We start from the raw sequence: 23,765 nt of genomic DNA, 5'->3' as shown, positions 1-23,765 counted from the left end.
TGATGACATACATACAACATACACAATAGTACGTAAATAATACGACGAATAATAGACTTCATATATGAGCGCACAAGTGACTTATTATCATTAGTGTTTTCGCGATCATATTGGAAGCCACGCGTTAGCAAACAAACCTTCTGCTAACGGCTAGGCTAGTTTACCAACTTGCCTAACTCGATTGTTGACTGATTTGATCACGTTCAGAGATTTGGATCGATGAATTCACAACTGGAACGAGGCAAGAATGTTAGTGGATCCCATGTGTGCTTTAAGACTTCCTGTTGGATGTGTAGAGGGGCGTGGCCGTAGACATTAAGACATGGAGGTGTCGGCCATATTGGATGTGGCATATGTGCCCCATAAACAAATGCAAGTCAATGGACTCGACTTCAGAAAGCGAAAACCCAAAAAGTGCACAAACTTAATGCCTCATTCAGTCATAGATTTTAAAATCCAAATGTTTACTACTTTTATGTTTCGGAAATACTGTTGGTGTTGGCATCAAAACAACGACCGAAAGTTATCGCCCCAAGGTTCTAGAAGCTTCCCGTCTACAAATAGCAGGGGGAACACTACAGACGTTACTTCAGGACATTTTAGTTAAATAGGAACGACTTTATTGTTTGGAGGCTGTTTTCACTGTGGAAAAATTCGCAGTACTGTCGTATTATGCACATACTGAACTTCCAAGTACATTACTAGCCGCAAACATAGCAAATTCATTCATCTTGGCAAAATGCAATCAATTTTTAAGGCTTACCTGTGAGCCAAAGTCGCATCAGATCTGACTTTTGAGCGTAAAACACTTGCAACATCTCCGAGCAGCAAAAGAATTTTGAGACGTCATCCCTCCACTTTGCCACATCCAAGATGGCGTACTGTTCAATTTGCCACTCAAAGTGGCGTCCATGTTTGTCTACGGCAAACCGTTACAGCATTCATCCCATATCCTTGTTAACCAGTTCAAGGTCCATGTACTAGTATGTTCTTAGTGCTGATTAATAGTCGTGAATCTTCGACCAATTTCTGCACACTAGTAGGACAACTACAGTACATGTTACTATTGAGGCACAACTGTGCACGAGTTGACCTCTGAGCACTAGTCGTACTATTAGCATGCAATTGTCAACTTATGTACTTACTAGTAGGCCAGTTGTCCTACTAGTGAGGACAATGACGATACTAGTACATGGACAATTCAAATGAGGAACAAACGCGGTAACGGCTTTCTGCGTATGTCTCCGGTCCTTAACGTCCGCCCAAAAGTCGTGGCGTCGAACGTCATAGCGCCTCCCGGCCGCTAGCCGGCACCGTTGTGGCACCTCCGCCAGGGGCTGTAGGGCAGAGCCAGGAGCAGGAAGAGGATGCCGCCCGCAATCAAGACGGCGCCGGCGATGCCCACGCACGACACGGACCAGGAGAAGTTGTGGTGCAGCGGCACCGTGTGGTCGCTGGCCAGGAGAGACCACACCGACTGCTGGAAGACCAGCAGAGACAACAGAACCAGCACACCTGGTGAAAGCAGCGCAAGACCGCAAGATGACAAAAACGTGACGGCCGACGTCGAGCTCGTTTTCGTTCGTTTATTTTCACCTGCCAGAATGAAGCAGAAGGACGCGGGCTTGAGGAAGAAGGCGATTTCCTTGCTGAGCGCCATGCTGATGCAGATGGCGCCCATCACCATCAGCACCAGGCTGAACACCGACAACATGGCCGCCGCCACGTTCAGGTCTGCACAGGGGAGAGGAGGGGTCATTGGCCGCTTGGGCGAGCCGATCGGAAGCCAGAAGAATGTACTTTGGAGGAAAGGATGACGCAATCCAAAGAAGGACCATTGGGTTGCCTCCAAATAAAAAAAATTATCCAAACAAAATATATGATTCGCAGTAAAAATAAATTGCAAATCAGAATGTAAAAAAAAAAAAAAACCTACAAATCTCAGTTACAACAAAAGGCACGGTTTCAAGCCCGAGTCGTGGCTTGAAAGTAGAGTTTCAAGTGGCCCAACTGACTTTTTTGTGTGGTCTTGTGGAACATGACGGCGTTCTCGCCCGTCGTGAAGAACTTGAAGTACGTGCAGTTGGACTCTGAAGGACAAATAATACAAATCAAATTGAAAAATACAAATCGAATAAAAATAATCAAAATACATTTGAAATATTTACAAAATCAATTTAAAAAAATCTAAATATTTCAAAAATATCCAAATATTACAATTCATTTAATTTAATACAAAAAAAATAAATCCCAAATACAAATAATACAAATCTACAAATAATCCAAACACTGTAAATGTATGGAAATAAAACATTAAAAAAAAGAAAAAATCTAACTTAATATAATCAAAATACAAACATTACCCAAATAAAGAATTATCCAAATACTACACAAAATTGAAAAAAAAAAAAACAATCCAAATGAAAAATCCAAGAGGGTCCTACTTTTTAAATAGAAATACAAAAACATATATAGATATAATAATAATAAATAAATAAAACAAAATAACACTGCATAATAAATGTACGGTATTAATCTAAATAAAATTAACTATCCTGATATCAATAAAAATACAAGAAGATCACCCCAAAAGTTACAAAGTCTGTTCATGAAGCGTCTCGTCAGCCATCGATTGCTTTTCAGGTTGCCCTCGTCAAGCTTTTGGGACAACAGGAAGTGAAGAATCCAATTTTTTGGAGCGGGCATACCTCCGGGCAGCTCGGCGGGTCCGCAGCTCTCTCTCTCCGGGTCGATATCGGCCACCCACAACGTCTTGGTGCAACCCTTCCACAGGCCGAAGTGCACCGCCGGACACGTCTGCAGCCGCACAGGAAGTCAGCCCGGCGGGGCGGGACGCGACCGTCCCGACGTGACCCCCTCGTCTTACCTGGTTGCCATATAAACTTTTGGGCGGGGCCAGCTCCGCCCAAAACTCGGTGCCCACGCCGAGCACGGTCAGGATGACGCCCACGATGGCCACGAAGAACGCCAGCTTGATCTGCGCACGTGGGGTCACGCCATGGAGTTAGCAACATGCTAATGCTAAAGTACACGTCGCCATAAATTAAATTAAAATTAAGTACACGCCATAAAATTATTAAGCCTCTACACTACAAGATCTTTTTACATCTGGGCGAAAAGAATTATTCAAAAATACAAAAAAAAATCATCAAACTAATCCCAATCCAGAAATTATCCAAATACAACAGATTATCTGAATTACAAAAAATCTAAATAAGCAACATGTGTAAAAAAAAAAAAAAAAAAAAATACAAATACAAAAAAATAAGAATGATCTAAATATTCAAAATCCAGAAACTATTTTACAACAATACATTAACTGAATTAAAATAAATCAAAAATATAAAAATGATTTTTTTTTTAAAAACTTTCAATCTTTCACTGGGTTAGGGCAATCACATTCACTCGTTAAATGCAAGTCAGAGCAAAGTGCCTATGAGTAACCCCAGATAAAGTTCAGCTGTTCAAGTAGGTTTTCCTGACATTTTTTATTTTTTTTGCGTTCCAACAGAAGCCTAAAATTTTGCAACATACTTTCGTACATGTGCACAAGTATCTGTAATTGTACTTCAGTTGCGAATCGCGCCCTGCACGCACCTTCCCTTCCTGCGCCTCGGTCATGGCGTGTCCCGTCCGGCGCCGCTTGTTCCCGCCAAAGGTGGTGCGTCCGCTCATCAGGCCCGCCAGGCCGCCCGTGCCCTGGGCCCCGCCGTGCGCCCCCGCTCCCACTGTGGGGGTGGCGGCCGGGCCCACGCCGCGGCCCTCCTCGTCCGCCACCAGGAAGGTCGACCACATCATGTCAAAAAAAAAAACTTGACGAATAGAATTAAAAAAACAACATTTTATTAAAAAATGTACAAGAAAAAAAAAATCGAAATGTGTGTGACTGATAAAGGAAATGTGTGTCTCTAAAAAGATTTGCGTGTCTATAAAAACATCATCAACAAAAGGCGGAAGTGCACCTTTTGGCGAGGACAAAATGGCAGCTTTGGCGAAAAAATGCGATTGGACGAAAGAATCATGGTGAACGAATCATCAAGGAGACGTTCAGCAGGAGGAGCTCAAAGCGGGCATGTGTCCTGGAAAAAAGGAATTAAAAAAATCAGGAATATGTCCAAATCTCAAAATTAAAAACAAACAAGCATCCTGCTTCAAACCAGGGTTAGGGCTCTGAATTAGGGTTAGGGTTTTAAAGTACGGTTTCAAACCAGGGTTGGCCTCTAACGAATCCTCACTCAACTACAGAAGCGATCAGACTCGTTCGCAATTAGCCGAAAACCAAACGAGCAGCGAAAGCAAAGATGAGAAGCGAGCAGTCGCTGCGGCTTTGCAAGCGTTTAGCGCCGCGTCCAATCAGTGGGTTTCTAATTTGAGCAAGTTATGCAAGTGCAACATCTCCACGCACTGAAATCAAAAGCGGACGTGCGCTATTTCCGGAGCGTCTGGCATCTGTGCTTTCTCAGCGGCGACCGATTCTTCACGAGTAACTTCAAACTTTCTTTGCTTTTGTGAGAAAAGTGGTGAACGCGTCTGCCTCACAGCTTTGGGGTTCAGGGTTGGAATCTCAGCAGGTTTTTCCTCCCACGATCCCAAAACATGTTAGCATGTTAGCTTCACTCAACACACTAAATTGTCCACAGGTGTTTATGTGACTGCCTCACAGTTCTAAGGATCGGGGTTCAAATCCCGGCCCCGCCTGTGTGGAGTTTGCGTGTTCTCCCCGTGCCTGTGTGGGTTTTCTCCGGGAACTCCGGTTTCCTCCCAGATCCCCAAAACATGCGCGGTAGGTTGATCGAAGACTCTAAATTGCCCGTTGGTATGAATGTGAGTGGCATCCAGTTCAGGGTGTACCCCGCCTCTCGCCCGAAGATAGCTGCGATAGACTCCGGCACACTCGCGACCCGATTGAGGATAAGCGGTACGGAAAACTGGATGGATGGATGTATTCAGCATTTTGCGAGTTGCAGGAGAGATGCTAGTGTGTGTTGATGTTTTTCTCGTTGTCATCCATGAACATGTTAGTTCATCCATCCATCCATCCATCCATCCATTTTCTGAGCCGCTTCTCCTCACGAGGGTCGCGGGCGTGCTGGAGCCTATCCCAGCTGTCATCGGGCAGGAGGCGGGGTACACCCTGAACCGGTTGCCGGCCAATCGCAGGGCGCATAGAAACAAACAACCATTCGCACTCGTAGTCACGCCTACGGGCAATTTAGAGTCTCCAATGAATGCATGTTTTTGGGATGTGGGAGGAAACCGGAGTGCCCGGAGAAAACCCACGCAGGCACGGGGAGAACATACAAACGCCACACAGGTTGGGCCGGGGATTGAACCCGGGTCCTCGGAACTGTGAGGCTGACGCTCTAACCAGTCGGCCACCGTGCCGCCATGTTAGTTCATGTTTTAGTCCAATCGGCACTTTTTGTTTATCCATCCATTTTCTACAGCACTTGTCCTCATGAGGGTGACAGGTGAGCTGGAGTCCCCCACAGCTCAACCTCGAGCCCCCTCCCCAAGTGTTGATGTTACTCACATCTATCCTAGCTAACTTAGGGCGAAAGGCAGACCACACCCTGGACTGTTTGCAAGCCAATCACAGGGCACAGATAGACAAACAAGCATTGACACACACATTCACACCTGTGGAAAATGTTGTCTCGAATAGAGGTGCAACAAACTAACGGTTTATTTTGATAATGGATTCATTGTTTAGAGACCTTGTTTTAACTTAAAATTGTCCAAATCCTTGGATTTGTAGGCTCTGAAATCAAGTGTAAATATTCTCAGATTTCTGCAGACTGATTATATTTGTGTTGAAATGTTTGCCTATTTTCAGACATGTTACGGACGAAACCAGTAACTGAAGAATAATCAATTCCTTTGTGCATTTTCTGCACATTCAATTTGACACCATGTCCTGTTTTTTAATAAAATGACAGAAATTAAAAAAAAAAAAAAGTGTTTTAATTTAATTCATTGAAAAAATAATTGCCAGATTAATCAATTATTAGAGAAATGGTTAGTTGTAACAAAGACAACATGCATGTTTTTGGAATGTGGGAGGAAACTGGAGTACCTGTAGAAAAGCCAGGCAAGCACGCGGCGAACATGCAAACTCCACACAGGCGAGGCCCGATTTATTTTCCGATTTATATAACTCCAAAGAAAGTGCGGGAAATCGCCGTTACCTGACGTGGGCGCAGGTCGGAATCCGACAGGGAGGAAGCAAGCGATTAGAGCGGGCGCGGCGAGCGGCGACAAACATCCTCTGACACGTTGGGAGCCTCAAAATATCCCCTCCGCTTCCTCCAAATATAGGCCATCGTAAAGCAGCCTCAGGGGGCATTAGCTGACGATTTGTAATGCCGCCAGCAAGGAGGCCATTTCCACCGCATGACCCCCTCACCCGCCCGCCCTCCGCGGCCCCCACCTTCTCGAGAGTAAATTGCAAGGTAGTCGCAAGCCTTTAACCAGGTGTCGTGAAGACGACTTTGGGAAAGTAGTTGCTTACACTTACAAGTTACACTGTTGAAAATGTCAAACGCTCAATCGTATGTTGCGGACGACATCGCTGTTGTCATGGTTATAGCACAGTTATTTTATTTTTTTATTGGGGGTTCATTTCCCCGCTGTTGTGAACGGAGCAGGAAGCTACGTCACAAAGCCGATGCATAGAGCCCCTGGACGACTTAGTGTGACCGGAGCGCCCCCCCAGCTCTGCCTCGAGCCCCCTCCCAAGTGTTGACAATACTCGCATAACTTTCATTGTGTTCTCTCGTAAACACTCGCAACACAACAATGATGTTAACAAGTTACTGACCTGCTTTGTGTGTGCGTGGGCGTGTGTGCGGATTATATGTGTGTAGTGTCTAAAGTTGCATGTCTGTGTGTTATCTTGCAGACATCCTTCAGTGTGCATGTGTGTGTGTCTATTTCTGCCACCCACCTGTTAATGACATCAGCACTGACCCCAGTGGGGGGTGAAAGGGGCTAATGTGTGTGTGCGTGTGTAGTTGTGTGTGTATAGCAGAAGTGTGAGGTAGTGAGTAGTAGCTGATCCAAGCAACATTTGGGGTTCCATCCTTGGATGTGGGTTTCAAACGAAGGGTTAGGGTTTTAAATGAGGGTTTGAAAGCCTGGGTGAGTTTTTTCCGGATGACGTCATCGACGATAACAAAACGAGAAAAACGATCGCTTCACGTTCGGTGGCGACTGAATCAATAAAGAAGATTGGCAGCGTGTTTGCATTTTTCCCCGCGTTCCAAATTCGCCACCGGTGTGAACGTGAGTGTGAATGCGCGTTTGTCTATATGTGCCCCACCGGTGAATGGCAATGGTGACGATTCCATTTGTATGGCACCGGGCTGACGTTTTTCTTCGCGCGGCGGTTCGAGGCCCGAGCGAGAGAGAGAGAGAGAGAGAGAGAGAGAGAGAGATAAATTTATCCAGCTCAAGCCAGCAATCCTCCTCAAGCCGCTCAGCGTCGCGCAGGATGGATTGAGGATCCGCTCGCCAGCAGGTAGGAAGGAACGCTCGCCTCCACCTGCAATTACGTCTGCGGAACATTAGCAGAAAATATCGCAGACTTTCCATTTTCATCATCAAATAATTCAGTTTGGTTTTAAACTTGCATTGCAATTGACTAATGATATAACAAAACCAATTGTTAAAATTATATCGTCAGCCTAATTAGTCAAATTAAAAGTCCTTTTTAAACATTTTCAGGGGGAAAAAAAGCAACAAATCCAACAAACATTTTCTTTGCTTTAACCTTTGTGAATGACCTTTAACCTGGATGATTGACAATTAATTTACAGACAAAAAAAAAAAAGAAATGCATTTTCACGAACACGTTGGTATTTTTTAATGATATTGTGACAATAGTTTAAAAATGACTTGGACAATTATGCTCATGCTTTTATGATTATTTTACTACCAATACCCGTTTTGTTACTTACAATATATTAACGAATGACATAATGAGGTGAATATATTTGAAAATAATAATAATGAAAAATGTTGGATGTAAATGTTCAGTGAGCCCTTGAACACCTACATTTTGCATATAAATGTTATATAATAACCGTCACGGTGGACGACTGGTTAGCACATTTGCCTGTCAGTTCTGGGGACCGGGGTTCAAATCCCCAAAACATGCGTGCTCGGTTGATTGAAGACTCTAAATTGCCCGCAGGTGTGAATGCGAGTGCCAATGGTTGTTCGTTTATGCGTGCCCTGCGATTGCCTGGCGACCGGTTCAGGGTGTACCCCGCCTCCCGGTGGATGGATGGAATAATGGTAGGCTGTAATTGGCTGGTGACAGGCCCTGCCTCTAGCCTGCAGTCAGCTCGGATGGGTCTCCGGCTCATTCGCGAAACGTTCGTGAAAAATTGGCGGGATAGAAAATGGACGGTCGGATGAATGTTGAGTGAGTATCCACCCGATCTATCCAAAGCCAATCAGATTTGAACACGAACTTTTGACTGAAATAAATCCAATTTCAGAGTCTGACAAAGTGGTCTGATCCGGAATGAAAACGGAACATAAAGTCACACCGAGACGCTCGAAGGAGCGCAAATGTCCGTGAAGTTGCGTCGCGTTGCTCGTGCGCGAGGCCGCGTGCCTCAGCTGAGTATTATGGCTGCTAAGTCTGAGCTAATGTTGTCTTTAAGTATCAGACAGCGGCGCTCAGAGTAAGATTAGCAACCTGAGCACAAAGCACCGTAAAAAAAGCTCTCCAGGGCCCAACGGTTTGTTGTGTTTAGCGCTGTCGTTGTCCAGATTGGCAACCAGCTCATCAAAAGTTTTCACCTCGGAAACCTGATGGAAAAGTACAAAACGAGTGGAGGATGTTGTTGAGTTGATTGTTTCTACAGCGGTACCTTCCCTTGCTTGTTTTTTTCGAGTTCAGAGTTCAGCGTCGCGAGCCCTTCGTGGAACGGGACAAACGGGCAAACACACAAATCTACGAAATGAAAACACTCGCAAGGAGCACGGAGCAGACGTTGGAAAATGGCCAACCAGAGCTGGAGTCAGAGCTCCTGACTAGGCCACGCCTCCCCATTAAAGGCACACGTCAACACAAAAATGCACTACTGTGTGTGTGTGTGTGTGTGTGTGTGTGTGTGTGTGTGAGACCTTCTGCTCAATTAGTCTTCATGAAACCTTGTTACTGGTTTACGGCACAATTTCTCCTGAAGGTAGCATCTCGCTGACTGATTACTCTGTGGTCCACTTTGTTGTTGTTGTCCAAACTTTACCAGTAATCTCTTTGTAATCTGGTCGCCTCCTTTGATTGTTAAGAACACAAACATCAACATCAACTTCAGTTCCTGACTTGTGTATAAGTACTTGTGATGTGTTTGATGTGTGTGCGTGTAACTTCTGAAGTGTGCGTGTCTTGTCTTGTGTGTCCTACATGCAGGTAATCGTGCTGAGTCTTGTGTTGCGATGTGATGGTTGGAGGCCAAGTTTAAATGGATTAATCTTGGCTGCTCAACACAGGACGTCCTCTCTGCAAAGCCCGAAGACCTGGGTGGACGAGGTTCTGCCGTTTGTTCCCGGGCACCGCGGAAGGATGTTTCAAGATCAACATTGGAGGCCAGTGTGGTAGCACAAGGATTCGTGAAAGGTCGTTTTTTTTTTTTTTTTTTTTTTTGCTCTCCTCGCGCTCCAAATGATCCATGGTGTTGTTCCCCGCAAAGATAAAGCCTCGCAGGACCTTCAGGTCATCGCCCGAGGAGTCATTTGGACCCAAATCAAACATGGCGAGAGGCGTCAGTCATCTGACTTTGTCTGCAAAGCAACGAGGCGGCGCCACCTCGGTCGTCTTCCTCGCCTTACGCTCACTGGTCTTCTGCTACTTCTTGTCTTGCTCTGAAGCTTCGGCGAGCTTGCTTGGCATGGAGCACGACTATGGCACGAGCCCCAAATTTGTTTGCATTCCCATCCCTCCAGAAGCAGACCCCAGCTGCTACTCCCCACCCGGTGTTCCCCACGGCCCCAGCACCAATGGCCACGCCAACGGCCACGGCGGCGGCAACCGCAGAATTCTGATCTCGGACGAGGCCAAAGCCACCATCCTGCACCTCCGTGAGAGCCTGGTCAGGCAGAAGGAAACCATTCTGGACCAGCGCGAGACCATTAGGGAGCTCACCGCCAAACTCACATTGTGCGAGGGCTTCGGTGGCCACCATAGCAATGGCCATCACAGCGACCATCGCGACAATCACCACAACAGCCGTCACGACGACCATCACGATGACGACCATCACGACGGCCACCGCGCCGGCCCGTCTTCACACCACGGGTCCTATCACGACAGCGATCACCACTTCTCCCACAGGTCAAATCCCCTTCACCGGGAGTCGTACGGCAAACACGGCTCCTTCTCGCCGGAGCAGACTGGGAAAACCTTGCAGACATTGAAGGAGCGTCTGGAGAACCTGCAGGTGAGGCCAGAACTTAGAAGTGAGATGGCACTCAACTTAAGACATACTGTGGAATTTCTGAAATAGAGAAATCGTTTCTGAAGTTCAGTGATCATCTTTTGTTGCTTTTATTCAAGGACCAAAGTGCAGCAACGTTTTAGGCCGCTTCCCAGGAGAACAATTTATACAGACCTTCATTTTATTTATGGGTGCGATGTCGAGGCTACTGTATGTGTGCTAACAATCCTTCGGGACACCACGCTAAGTTACCTTGTCAGACTCCAATCTGTAACACAGGGCTTGTCTGTATAAATTCTGAGCGTTGAGGTTGGAACAAAAGAAAAGGAACTAATGAATGTATAGAAAGAAATAATATCGTAATATGGTATAAATAGTACAATTTTCATGACATGGTGTTAAATGAGACGCACTGTTGGCGTCAACGTCTGGGTCAAACTTAGAAAAATGGCAGCAGAGAAAACTTGAAATGCTCTTAGTGACGAGTTTGAGGGATATTTGATGCTTTGAGAGGGTCGGAGTCACGAGCAGAATTCACAAAAGCGATCACCCGAGATCGGTCGTCCGAGCTCCTCTGAAGCTTTCGAGGGAAAGCCTTGAAAAGGCTTCTTGCGAAAGTCTGGTGGGCTCAGGCGATACTGCCAAGAATCTGCTTGGATCCCAAAGGTGAGAGGCAGACTTGAAGCCAAGCCAGGATTGACTCCCCGCTACCTCCCTTCTCGAACAGGATGCCACACCGCCGTCCTCCCTGAGGGGCGCGAGCCAGCGTCGCCTTCAATTAGCTTCATCCCGCCTGACGAGGCTATTAATTGCAGCGTGCACTGGCAGGGAACAAAGCCGGATTTTCAGGTGAGGAAGAGGAGGGGCGAGCCAGGGAGAGGAAAGAGGAAGATCCACCCACCCATCCATTTTCTAAGCCACTCCCCATTTGGGTTGTGGGTGAACGAGAGCCTATCCCAGCTGACTTTACAACTTTTGGACTGGTCGCAAGCCAATCACACGGCACAACAATTCACACATTACATGCACACCTATGGACAATTTAGTCTTCAATTCACCCACCATGTTCTGGGGATGCGGGAGGAAGCCAGAGTACCCAGAGAAAACCCACGCAAACCTTTCTCAAGGGCACCCCGACAGTAGTCAGGAGCAGACGAGCATCTCTTCAACAACTAGTTGCCATTCTTTTTGTACATTTTGTCTGCGGCGAGACTCAAACCGTGACCCCCCCCCCACGATTCTGTAAGTCCTTACAGAGGAGCTACTGCCGTGTATCGAGTATTGTACACTTTGATAGTCAACTAGCCAAGATTTGAAACCCGAAACTCTGATCTGTGAAGCACACACGGCAATGGAACTCTTCTTCCTGTCCTTTGTGGAGCGCAACGGGAATTTTTTCAACTCTGAATGTTTGTGTGTGCAGACGAGGAATTCCTCCAGCTCTTACTCCAGCTCTTTGAGGGAACTCCTCCAGCGCAAGATCAACGCTCTGGAGGAGCAGCTGCATAGCTACTACAGGGACCACCACGACGACCACCACGACGACCACCACGACGACCACCACGACGACCACCACCGTGACAACCACCACGACGACCACCACGACGACCATCACCACGACGACCACCACGACGACCATCACCGTGACAACCACCACGACGACCATCACCGTGACAACCACCATGACAATCACCACGACGACCACCACCGTGACAACCACTACACTGATCATCACGATGACCACCGTGATGAACACCATGGTAACAGTCGCCATGACGACCACTACAACAGTCACCATGGGAGCCGTCACTACAACCACCATAGTGACCACCGCACTCGCCATCACGATCCTCACTACGAACACCACGACTGGCACAGCAGCAGCAGTCGCCCTTCCGGCCGCTCCGCCAACCATCACGGCGACGTGTATGAACACCACAACGATCACCATGACGAACACCACGACGATCACCGTGACGACCGTCACGACGATCACCACGATGACCATCATGGTGGCGATCACCTCCCTCGGCGACTTCCTTTCAGCAGCAAGGAGACAAATGCACGTAATAGCGGACACAGCAAACTGGAAACCGTCCTCAGCCAGCTGCACCACGGCCACTCTGAGCACGGTTAGCATGGTAGCATGCCATATACACTACTCACAAAACCTTCAGAGCTTTTCAGCTTTCGGGTACCATTTTAGGATGAACCTAAAATTCACTTAACATTTACAGGTGAATGTAATTAGCCCTGATTCTATCTGTAAGGAATTAGGTTTTGGATGTACGCCGTTTGAATTAGTTAGTTACATGAGGGAACGTGGCCTAGTGAATGACATCGGGAGTCTAGAGTCAGTCGGGTGGGTGAGTGTTAGCATGTTCTCCGTACTCCTTCCGAGTGTCTTCATTTTCTATTTTTGCATTTGACTGTCACGTTCAAAAAGTGTCTCAAAGAACACGGGCAACTGTTGCTCTCCATTTTTTTCCACGTCACTTGAGCAGCAGCGGAAATGAAGCTTGCTCATAAGTCACATTTTTTTTGTTGCAAATCTACCAAGCAACAGCTTGTAAATGGAAAAATGTGGAATTTGAGGGACTAAGGCAAGGTACAAACCGCTGTACATATAACTGTATCATCTGCATAAAGTTGAACACAACATTCATTGAGAAAAACACAAACAAATAAATGGGCTAAGAGTTGAACCTTGAGGTACGCCTTGTTGCTAAGTTAAAGTATGGAATTACATCTTACCTGACATAAAATGTGAACCCCTGGTGTCAGCAGGAGGCCACAAGAAGCTGAAGAGCTCCAGTGCCTTCCTGCTTGACTTCCCCATGAGGACTAACTACATGTACGCCAGAATGAAGCGCTCCCTGGTGACAGAGATCTTCGCCCTCACCATCTGCCTGCGCATGAAGGCGGGCGCAGGCCCCGGGGTGGGGACGCCCTTCTCCTACGCCGTGCCGGGCCAGGCCAACGAACTGGTGCTCATTGAGTGGGGGGCCAATCCCATGGAGCTGCTGGTGAACGACAAGGTTGTCGATCAAAATCTGTTGTTAAGTGGCCTTTCAATTTGTCCCATCCATTCACTTTCTATTGGGGTCCATTCGGGCAGTAAGGCGGGGGAGCTAGATACTACACCAGCTGACTTTGGGTGAGAGGCGGGTTTCACCCTGGCCTGGTCACCAATCAATGGCAGGGCACATATAGACAAACAATGGACTGGTTGGCAGATAACTGCAAGGCCTGTAGAGCCAATTAACAGACTGGTCGTCAGTCAATATCAGGGCATGACAAATTATGGACTGGTTGCCAGTCATGGGCAGAGCACAGATACTGCAGATAAAGAATGGACTGGGCCTCACGCAATCACGGGTGGAAAATGCCACCTCCAAAAAGGGAACCCCTGAATTGTAGGGCAGACGCACTAACAAATAGTCTACCACACTGCCCTCTCACTTTGTTTGTGATCATTTTACGTGCACTTTTTGGGGGGGGGAAGGGCGTCCATCCATGCAGATTAGCCTCATCCGGTCAGTCAACTCAAAAATGGTGAATGTTTGGATTATTTAATGACTGTGTTAGCGTGCTAATCTTTCATCCTGAGAAGCGCTGGCTCATCTGTCCACCAAACGGAAGGCGGGTCCCGGTATTAGATTTTTTTTTCTACCCCCATTCGTAGCTTCGGTTGAGCTCGCCTGGCCAACGAAACGCAGCGATTAAGCCTTTTAAGCCTAATTGATTGGCCCAATTGTTTGTCAGGAGCGTCATGTTTGTCTCACGCTTGGTTAACAACAGCACACACACACACCACGCTTGTGACACTGAGCTACCGCAGGGAACATTGGACTCGCAGCGGGCTCGTTAACCCGCCAAATTTGTTAGCCGCTAACTGCTCGCCGCTAAGAGACTCAACCGGAAGCACTGAATTCGTTGGAAACTGATACATTTTAAGATCGCCACTAGTGTCACTGTTACAGCTACGTGAGATAACTGAATGCTAATAATGGCGTTCCACAGCACTACTGGCAATATATTCAGTGGACAGATTAAACCAAAGTAATATGCAAACAAAATGCTGACAAAAATGCTAATTGAAGCTAGAAATATGCAGTGTTGACAAGGCAGCAAGATATGCTATCAAATCATTTACAAAATGCAAAGAAATGTGCTAAAAGCATGCTATTCATATGCTAAAAATGGCTAAAAATTCTATGAAACATGCTAACAAAAAATACGAAGAAATATGCCACCGTTTTTGTCGAAATATGGTAAGGAAATGCTTTAAATAAAGCTAAGAGAATGTTAATAAATGTGCTAGAAATTCTCAAAATTATGCTCCATTTTAATAAATGTGCTAAAAAATGCAATAATAAACCAAAAATACCAAAAAAATACTACAAAATATGCAGTGTTGATAAAGCTTGGAAATATCCTAACCAAGTGCTAAGAAATATGACAACAAATAGCCCAATAAATATACAAACGCAAACAAATTTTCTAATGAAAAGCTAATAGGTATGAAACAAATATTCTGACAAAATGCTAATATGCTAAAAAACAATTATATGCTAACAAACCCTACCTAAATATGCAAACAAAATTCTAACCATGGGTGGTGCGTTGTGATAGGCGGTGACGCTGCCCGTGACGTTGAGCGACAGGAAGTGGCACCACGTGTGTGTGACGTGGGCGACACGCGACGGCGTGTGGGAGGTGTACCAGGACGGGGCCAGGAAAGGGTCGGGTCAGAACCTGGCTGCCTGGCACGCCATCAAACCGGGAGGGATCTTTCTTCTCGGACAAGAGCAGGTGAGACGCCCTCGGGGCGCTTTTTCTATGAACCGAGACTATGAAATACGGTGACAAAATGCCATTAAATATAACAAATTGCTAATAAGTATGCTAACACAATGCTACTAGATATGGCAACAAAATGCTAATATTATGGTAACAAAATTCTAAATTTGCAAAAATGCGAATAAATATGCAGTCAGTGTTGACGAGGATTGGAAATATGGTAACAAAATGCTAATAAATATGCCAACAAATAGGCTGATACATGTGCTAGTAAAATGCTCATAAACACGGTAACAAAATGCAAATTATTCTTTCAGATTTGACAAAACTGGGAACTATGGTAACAAAATGCTAATAAATACAGTAGCAAAATGATGATAAATACGTATGTAAACATAATGCTAATGCTAAATGCTAGTCAGTACATGGTGATGGATGAGTGACGCGCCCTTGTCTTTTTGCACAGGACACGATGGGGGGCCGCTTCGACGTGACGCAGTCGTTCATGGGAGAACTGTCGGACGTTCACGTGTGGTCGCGAGTCCTGACGCCCGCGGAGATCTACAGGCTGGCGTCGTGCGGGGCTCGCCTACCGGGCGACGTGGCGTCCTGGGAGCAGGAGGCCGTGGAGCTCCACGGCGGCCTGGCGGAGTTCCCCTTCGACACCTGCCACTGAGACCCGGTCGTCTGCCTTCTCCCAACCGGAACCGGACGAGCCTCCGGCTCCCTTCCTGACTTGCTGACTTGTACTTGATTGGGCATTCAACCCGGTTGGGATCTCGGAGCGTGTTGACACCGTCCCGGACGGCGTGCGGCTCTCGAGCTTGCGCCGCAAGCCACATGCAGCCGCTCTTTGTTCCAGCTTTTCACACCAAAGACTCGAGGGCCCGGTGAGAAGTGGCAGGTCCGGAATGAACGGCCTCGCCACTTGAAACCGTAACTTGCCAACCTAATTTGAAATGCTAACAAGAACCATAACTTCAAACCCTAACTTGAAACCTTAAATTGCGAGCGTAAATTGCTCCAATTTAACACCCTAACTCTCCACTCCAAACCGTAACTTGGCATCTCGGACCACAGTGACGGCATCCGTTTCTCCAGCGTGTCTTGGGTCTTTCCTCCGAGGGGCCGCGCCTGGACCTCTTCGCTGGGGAGGCGTCCAGGAGGCCTCCTCGCCCGATACCGGCGCCCCCTCATCCTACTTCTCTCCAAAACCCTACGATACTCGAGGAAGATCTCATCCCTGACTTCCTCCAATCGAGATGATTTGCATGATGAGACTCGAGCGATATTTGACACCGGATGGCGTTTTCGATGAGACCGTGCAGAGGAGCGGACAGCGGGGTCCGATTCTGTGTGCGTGCGTAATTGGATGAGCTGATTGCGTAAGGGCACCTGAGGCGTCCAGTCAGCGCTAACCTTACCTCGACGTGTCACCGCGCTAATGGCGGACGTCCCCTCGGCCACCCGTGTGGTTTACGACAGGATTTAGTGTCGTAAGCCACGACACTAAATCCTGGTGTGCGCGCCCATGATCATGGGCGCCACTGGTGTGTGCGCCCATGATCGCGCCTAATTCTCAGTTAACACACAAACACACACACGCACACACACTTTTGTTGCGCAGGCAACCGAGGTGAAGGATTATGTGTCGCTCTGCTAACTGGTTTTAGCTGCGCTTTAAACTTTTTATAAGGTTTTGTACAAGTACCAAAATATTGTTGAATCCTTTGGCAATTTATAAAGACTGAGAGAATTTATGGATATATTTCTTCTGGAGTTTTTGTGTTGTGTTGTTGTTGTTTTTTGCCCCAACAAAGTAAGGCACTTTGCACCAGAGGTGTCCAAACGACAACCTGAGGGTGATCTGTTTTTAGCGGTCCGCAGCATTAGAGTAAACCTCCACTTGCTTAAACATCGTTCCTTGACACCAAGATGGTGCCAAAGTAAAAACATTTGCTTTGGCCAGAACCTAAAAAAATGTTTTTCCAGTGAATAACAGAGGATAGGTTCCATTAAAAAAAAAACACACACACGTGTGAATTTGTGAAGATGGAAATGTTTGGACACCCCTGGTTATCCTAAAATCTTGTCGCCTTAGTGATAGTGTTTGTTTGCATCATGACCACATCAAAAGCTGTAAATAATCTTGTTTTATTGTCATGCCAAGTGATGCTAATATAGGGCCAAATGACAGAAGCATGATATTTTTATGGAAGAATCAAAATAATAATAAGAAGAATGTGTTTATTGCCATTGCTTCTTGACAGAAGACGCACGAGAAAAGGACTCACGCCTCCTCTTCCTCGCCTTTGATGCACATTTGATAGCGTCTTTATTTATATTTGTGTCTTTGGCTTTTAATATGAATAATCATTGATGAATATGTACGACAGTGAGTTCAGTCCAGAGTCACGAGTAAGCCAAAACTTTTGTCGACTTGTAAACGGAGTCAGCATTTGGAATAAAGTTGTATTCAAACAACTCACACTTCTTCGACTTCCTCCGACTGAAAACATGAGCCCTCAGATTCATGCGTGCAGTACCACAATGCGTCACTAGAGGGGGCTCAACGTCGATTTATTCATCCATCTGCAAAACGTATCCATTTTTCTATTCTATTTTTTCCTGTGTTTGTATTATATTAATGTTTTTTTCAACCAAATATTTACTATAATTGTGAGTAGTAGTAGAAGGCTGCACCTTCTTCTAGCCGCAGAAGGTGCAGCGGAAGGGTTTCTCTCCGTTTTGCACCTGCGACACAGGTATGACAGAAAAGCTAAGCTACATAAGAACACCTTTTGTTGTTGTTTTGTTTTTCTGCCGCTTCTACCTCTTCTTCACCGGTGGTTAGTGGCGGTCGACAAATCAGCTTATCAGCGCATTACCGCCACCGATTGGACTGGAGCGGTAACGTAGGCAATGTGTTTGCAGGAATCGATTACTGTAAGATCGCTGTTCTTAAGTGACCTGACAGTTAAATGACAATGACTAAATGATAGCGATAAAAACAGTGAAAGAGAAAAAAAAACCCAAAAAAACATGGAGCTATTATGTGAATTCGCTCCACTGTGATGTCACAATTCAGCAAAATTCAGAAGGACTCGCAGATTTTCAGAAAAAAAGGCAGATAATCAAAAGATTGACTTGGTAGTTTAATTTTAAACTTGTTGGGTGGGCAGGCACTCCAGACACACAAATACCTGTATACTGTACAAACGTTCCAAATTCCATTTTCCATTGCATCTCGCCTTCAGACGTTCTTTAGGGCAGACAGACTCACAAAAAACAGCAACGCTGAGCTCACGCAGTCGCAATCGCATACAAGTGAAATCACAAATTCACGTTTCGATGTCGTCAAACGTTTTCAGCTTTGAATGCAAGGGGGGGGGGGGGATTTCCAGTCAGCGCGCCTCATTCGCCAAATGTGACCCATCGGCCATTGTGGGCTTGGCGAAGAAGACGTCGGTGAAGAGCAGGACGAAAACTGAGGGGGGAAAGCCGAGGAGCGTCGCGGGTTCAGGTCAGTAGAAGAAATAGACTGCGGACGCAAAGAAGAGGGCAAACGTTTGTGCGCGTGTTGCACAGGCGGAAGTCAGTCACATACAGTGTGTCCTGGTTATAAGTTAGCAAAGGTTGAGAAACACTGTCATTGGATGATAGAAGTCGACCCAGACACTTACGGAAGATGACGCCAAACAAGATGACGCCGACCACGGCCATGATGATCATCATCTAGAAGAAATACAGAGTGAGCGTCGACGCGGCGCTAGCGCGGCGCGAGGGCGGCGCTCGTGGCTAACGTGCTTCTGATTGACACAAGTGATTGTGTCTACATCCGTTCTTTATTGAGAATTTGCATTCTAGTCCTGTGACGTGTATTTTTTTTTTCTTAAAAGCGTTGAACTAAAATGCATTTACAGTAAATGTAAATGTCGCTGACGACACCCGAAAAACGCGAGTAATTGCCTGCAGATGCCACAAGATGGTGGCAAAGCGCTACTTTTGTCTAAATGAAACTCCTCAACTGATGTCAACATAAGTTCTTTGGCACCAAAATGCCACCAAATGGCACCAAAGCACTACTTGGTGGCATCCATAGGCGATTACAAATGTTTTTGGAATTTTCGGCAATTTGCGACAATCACTTTACTGTAATCCACTTTGAAAATGAAAATACGAATATAGAAGTCATTATTATTTCATTATTAAAAATAACTCTTTGACTTGTAGCCCTGATCTAAATATAACATGGGCAACAACTCTGTGACATCACATGCAGAGGGGATGATGGACGGGGGGAGGGGCGAGCGAGATTAACGAGCGGGGTGAGAGAGGACCCGTGAGTGCGTCTCCGTGTGCGTGTGTCATTGTGTTATTTGTGTGTTTGTTTGTGCGCCGATGCTGGAATCACGTCACATCTGTCTGCTTAATCCTCGCAATAATCCCGATCGCGATTTCGGACTTCCTGCTCGCCGTCACTCAACCGCTGCCGTGAGCCGCCTCCGCCCGCCCTGATTGGACGCTGCGGAGGCGGCGCCAAGAGGCCTCGTGGAGGGATGGCGCCCACCGACACGATGGATGGCTGCCGCTGAGAGGAGGAGCGCGTGGACGCACCTTGCAGTTCTTCCACCAGTACTTGTTCTTGAGCTTGGCGGCGCTGCTCTCAAACTGCGAGGCGCCGGCCTGCAGGGCGTCGGCGCGGTCGTCCAACTCCGACAACTTCTGGTCGCGCTCCAGGACCTTGTCCACGTTCACGCGCATGATGTCCACCACCTGCAAATCCCCCCCCACAAAAAAAGGCAAAAAAAATCAGTATTTAAACCGTCCTCTTCATCATGCCGTTGACATTTTGACATCGTGAGACCAAGACGACACGTAACAATCGGTCGACGACGGCGCCTAGCCATCGAACAGGAAGTGGCCACTGAGCTTCGAATGTCGGCGACAGGTCGCCACGGCGAGATGGGAAGCGTCACAGAAAGGCACCCGAGTGGGCGTCCTCGGGAACGTTCGTGGCTCAAACATCGGTGGGGAATTTTGTCATCGAGTTTCCTTTCCAGCAAGTTGGGCAAAAAGTACGGAAACAGTCGCCGGTCGGACACGACGAGCATTCAAACGCCGATGCCAGGTCAAATTGGGATCACCTTGAATAGTGAAAACCAGCAAGTCGTTCAAAAAACTTTGACAAAATTAGAATTGTCTATAGATGGGACAAAATGGCCTCAAAGCACTGCTTTTGCATAAATGAAAAGCCGCAACTCACGTCAACATAGTTCCTTGACCTGCACGCTAACATGCTACAAAACAGTGGCAAAGCACTACGCTTGTCTAAGTGAAACTCCTCAACTCACTTTAACATAGTTCCTTGGCACTAACCTGCCACAAAATAGTGACAAAGCGCTACTTTTGTCGAAATGAAACTCCTCATGCCAACAGTTTTTTGGGCACCAAGATATCCCAAAATGGATTTAAAGCACTACTTTTGTCAACATGAAAGTCCTCAACGCACGTCAATTTAGTTCTTTGGCACCAAGATTCCACAGGGTGGCATCAAAACAATTTCTGTCTAAATGAAACTACTCAACTCACTTTAACATAGTTCCTTGGCACCAAAATGCTACAAATGGTGTCAAACCACTACTGTTTTCTCTATGAAGCTCCTCAACTCACTTCATTATATTTGCTTGGCACCAGGATGACTCAATCGGCGAATTCCCAAATGCCGAACCATGAAAATGCGGGGGTGCATTTTAGGTGACATTACACGCGACGTACAGTACGCGTCCCTCACCTCGTCCACCTGCGCCTGCGTCTGCTGCAGCCGCCTGTTGCTGGTCAGGTTGGGGGCCGCGGCCGGAGGCCCCCCCTCGGGCTCGGGTGCTCCCGGGGTTCCTGCTGCGTCCGGAGCAGACCTGCCGGGGGGGGCGGGGCGGGGTGGGGGTTGGGGGGGGGGGGCACACGACAGGAGGGAAAATTCATCTGGAGAGATAGGCCGAGCTTGAAACCCCCTGCCAGCCCCCCTCCCCAAATGTTCAGTGCCCTGGGATAGTTGTCCCCCCCCCCCCCTCCCTTGTTTGACGCCCCTGGTGGGAGGGCACATCACGTGACAGTGGCGGCCCAATGACGTACATTACATTACTTCAATCTAACGACAGATTATATCAACGCAACACAGATTAACAAACAACATTCACACAAAAGCACATACAACAACAAACGAACAATAAAAAAAAAAACATTTGCTATTGTTGCAAAATATAATGTTTTTTTTAAATGCTAGACGATGAAAAGTGAGCGCAGCAGTTTGATGGACGGATGAAAACGTTCGACAGGCACATAAATCAACTTTTAGCATTTTAATTGAATCTTAAACAACAACCAAACCCCCCAAAACGAATCAAATGATGCTGTACTCACATCTCAGCTGCACGATGATGAGATAATCCAGTCCGGGACAGACAGCGAGGGGGGGCGAGGATTTAAAGAGAAACGCAATCTGAGAGCAGTTAATGCCGCGCATGCGCAAATACACCCAGGCGAACGTCCCCAGTCACGAAATAAACAAAACAAAAGGGGAAAAAAACGTTTTCTTCTGTCATTTAATAACACACAAGTCAATAAGTGTAATTTTATTCACTTGACTAAAATCTCTTGATCACTTTTGTTTTGTAATATTTTTCAGATCATTTCTGCCATCCAATGGCTCGGGTTGACTGTGCTGCCACCTGCTGCCTCAAGTGTGCTATTGCATGGGAACGAGACGATAATGAACTCGCAATGTTCATGCATTTTATTAAAAAAAAGAGATTACAATCCTTTATCCTTTTTGAAACATTTTTAATTATATAGTTCTTGTTAGACTTGTAAAATAGATACATAAAATATATAAATACATTTAGGCATTATATATGTACTGTGTATAGTATACATTGTATATAAAAAGAATTCCTTGAAAATAGAAAAATATTCAGATTTACTTTTTTCTCAACAACAAACATGACTTTCTCACTGTAATATTACTTTTTATCTTGAAACGTACAACTTTATGTAAGATTAAGAGTTGTTTATCATTTATTTAGATTTGTGTTGCAATTTTTCATTTTAAAAAAAAAAGAAAGACTTCTCTTGTAAGATACATTTTTACCCCATACTTCAACTTTATCTTGGGGTAACAAATATGATGACAGTGAACTCTTGCTGTAGCTTGGCCAAATGTTCTCGCCGCCGCTAAATTGCGCATTTCCAAGAGCTCTTTTTCAATGAATGCATTTCACGGCATACTGGCAAGTCTGAATTTAAGAGTTGTGCGCGCGTCAGCGTAGTACCGCTTTGTGCCACAACGTGCCAGGCAGCACTGAGCTCTTCTGGAAGAGGTGCAGCATAATTCAGAGCAAGAAAAAGACGCGGAGACGGTCACCAACTAAACTCCAGCAATTGTCATCGCGAGTATTATTGTACTCTATGTTCTGTGGGCATGTGTTTCTGAATTACAGAATTACAGAATTACATTGAGGCTAATTCATACTAGCCCATCTATGGCATTTCACATTGCCGAGGACCATTACTGTAAGCTAGTAGTCTTTCGTCAGATGAAATGATATGGTTTGGTTGAACATTTTGGTGTTTAACGACACAATGTTTAACTCTCTTTTGTTTAATGTGTCAGTTTTACAGGAAACTTCTAGTGGGAGGGACAAATGAACAGCTTGAAGCGAGCACGCTGGGCCTCTTATTTGGACAACTGTGCGAGCAAGACGGGGAAGTCTCCTGGGCCGAGTCGACGTCGCCGCAGTCGGGTGTTTCCCGGCTGTTTAGCGGCGAGACCACCGTCATCGTTGTCCTTATTCGTCCTCTGACGCACTCGAGCAGCCGTGCGCGCACGCACACGCGCACAAACACACACGCACGCGCAGCTATAAATAGTTTGTGTTTGTCTTCGTATGCGGAAACATTTCTCACTCCTGTCAGCTCTTCGCTCATCTCCTCTTCCTCTCGATGGTCTTTGTCCTCACGTCTCGGCGTGAGTCATCGTCGACTTTCGCCGACTTATGGCCGTGATGGTCGTGACCGCAGCGCCGACTCGAGGCCAGGCACGCACGCTGCTAAATGCATCCATCCGTTTTCTAGAGCGCTCGGTTTTCTTTCGGTTCACAGGTGAGCTGGAGTCTATCCCGGCTGACTTGGAGTGAGAGGCGGGGTACACCCTGGACCGGTCGCCAGTCAATGCCAGGAAGGCCGGAGCCCAGATTGGAGCCCCGAAGTGCAGACACGGTACCCACTACTCCACATTGCTGCTTGCGCCAAATCAAAATGTGCAGTGGTGGTTCTAGGATGGGGCCAGGAGGGCCAGTAACCACTTAACACTGTGCTTGCCCCCCACTCCTTCCCCACGTTTCCATCAAGCCAGCCAATGTACCACCCAAGTTGTTTGGCGCTGGTCTTACTTGGAAAACATTGAGTCGGCACGCGTGACTGACGACAGCAGTCCGA

At 46.6% G+C, this 23,765-nt stretch overlaps 3 protein-coding genes across 5 annotated transcripts; 1 reads left to right on the top strand and 2 right to left on the bottom strand.

The window, feature by feature from the left end:
- Window positions 1-1,303: 1,303 nt before the first annotated feature.
- LOC133396131 (voltage-dependent calcium channel gamma-6 subunit-like) lies at window positions 1,304-3,819 on the bottom strand. The gene is made up of 6 exons (XM_061665616.1): window positions 3,619-3,819; window positions 2,888-2,998; window positions 2,709-2,817; window positions 2,016-2,090; window positions 1,597-1,734; window positions 1,304-1,515 (listed from the first exon to the last, which is right to left on the bottom strand). The coding sequence occupies exons 1-6, from the start codon at window positions 3,817-3,819 to the stop codon at window positions 1,304-1,306; spliced, it is 846 nt and encodes a 281-aa protein (XP_061521600.1).
- Window positions 3,820-7,049: 3,230 nt separating this feature from the next.
- LOC133395869 (neuronal pentraxin-1-like) lies at window positions 7,050-17,748 on the top strand. Of its 3 annotated transcripts, none has more exons than XM_061665135.1 (6): window positions 7,050-7,540; window positions 9,526-10,472; window positions 11,893-12,601; window positions 13,257-13,507; window positions 15,105-15,284; window positions 15,739-17,748. In XM_061665135.1, exons 2-6 carry the CDS (start codon window positions 9,705-9,707, stop codon window positions 15,946-15,948), a joined length of 2,118 nt encoding a protein of 705 aa, XP_061521119.1. In that variant the 5' UTR covers window positions 7,050-7,540; window positions 9,526-9,704; the 3' UTR covers window positions 15,949-17,748. The 3 variants fall into 3 exon arrangements, with proteins under 3 accessions (XP_061521119.1, XP_061521117.1, XP_061521118.1); XM_061665133.1 differs by having other exon boundaries at window positions 9,446-10,472; XM_061665134.1 differs by lacking the exon at window positions 7,050-7,540 and adding an exon at window positions 9,111-9,221 and having other exon boundaries at window positions 9,446-10,472.
- A 661-nt stretch (window positions 17,749-18,409) lies between these two features.
- On the bottom strand, window positions 18,410-21,776 carry LOC133395872 (vesicle-associated membrane protein 2-like). The gene is made up of 5 exons (XM_061665140.1): window positions 21,693-21,776; window positions 21,067-21,187; window positions 19,890-20,048; window positions 18,956-19,007; window positions 18,410-18,813 (listed from the first exon to the last, which is right to left on the bottom strand). Coding segments are annotated over exons 1-5 (351 nt in total). The 5' UTR covers window positions 21,695-21,776; the 3' UTR covers window positions 18,410-18,796.
- Between the last annotated feature and the right edge of the window lie 1,989 nt (window positions 21,777-23,765).

Source organism: Phycodurus eques, chromosome 20 (assembly GCF_024500275.1).
Source record: "Phycodurus eques isolate BA_2022a chromosome 20, UOR_Pequ_1.1, whole genome shotgun sequence".
Taxonomy (NCBI): Eukaryota; Metazoa; Chordata; class Actinopteri; order Syngnathiformes; family Syngnathidae; genus Phycodurus; species Phycodurus eques.
This window is presented reverse-complemented; position numbering and strand designations above follow the sequence as displayed.

Excerpts from the sequence above, each read along its gene's own strand:
- LOC133396131 (XM_061665616.1), bottom strand. The coding sequence starts at position 3,819 with ATGATGTGGTCGACCTTCCTGGTGGCGGACGAGGAGGGCCGCGGCGTG. Across the intron at positions 2,091-2,708 it reads ACCCGCCGAGCTGCCCGGAG|AGTCCAACTGCACGTACTTC; the intron begins GTATGCCCGCTC and ends TTTGTCCTTCAG. Across the intron at positions 1,735-2,015 it reads CCACAAGACCACACAAAAAA|ACCTGAACGTGGCGGCGGCC; the intron begins GTCAGTTGGGCC and ends TCCCCTGTGCAG.
- LOC133395869 (XM_061665135.1), top strand. The coding sequence starts at position 9,705 with ATGGTGTTGTTCCCCGCAAAGATAAAGCCTCGCAGGACCTTCAGGTCA. Across the intron at positions 10,473-11,892 it reads AGCGTCTGGAGAACCTGCAG|ACGAGGAATTCCTCCAGCTC; the intron begins GTGAGGCCAGAA and ends TTGTGTGTGCAG. Across the intron at positions 13,508-15,104 it reads AGCTGCTGGTGAACGACAAG|GCGGTGACGCTGCCCGTGAC; the intron begins GTTGTCGATCAA and ends GCGTTGTGATAG.
- LOC133395872 (XM_061665140.1), bottom strand. Across the intron at positions 20,049-21,066 it reads CGCAGGCGCAGGTGGACGAG|GTGGTGGACATCATGCGCGT; the intron begins GTGAGGGACGCG and ends GGGGATTTGCAG. Across the intron at positions 19,008-19,889 it reads ACTGGTGGAAGAACTGCAAG|ATGATGATCATCATGGCCGT; the intron begins GTGCGTCCACGC and ends TATTTCTTCTAG.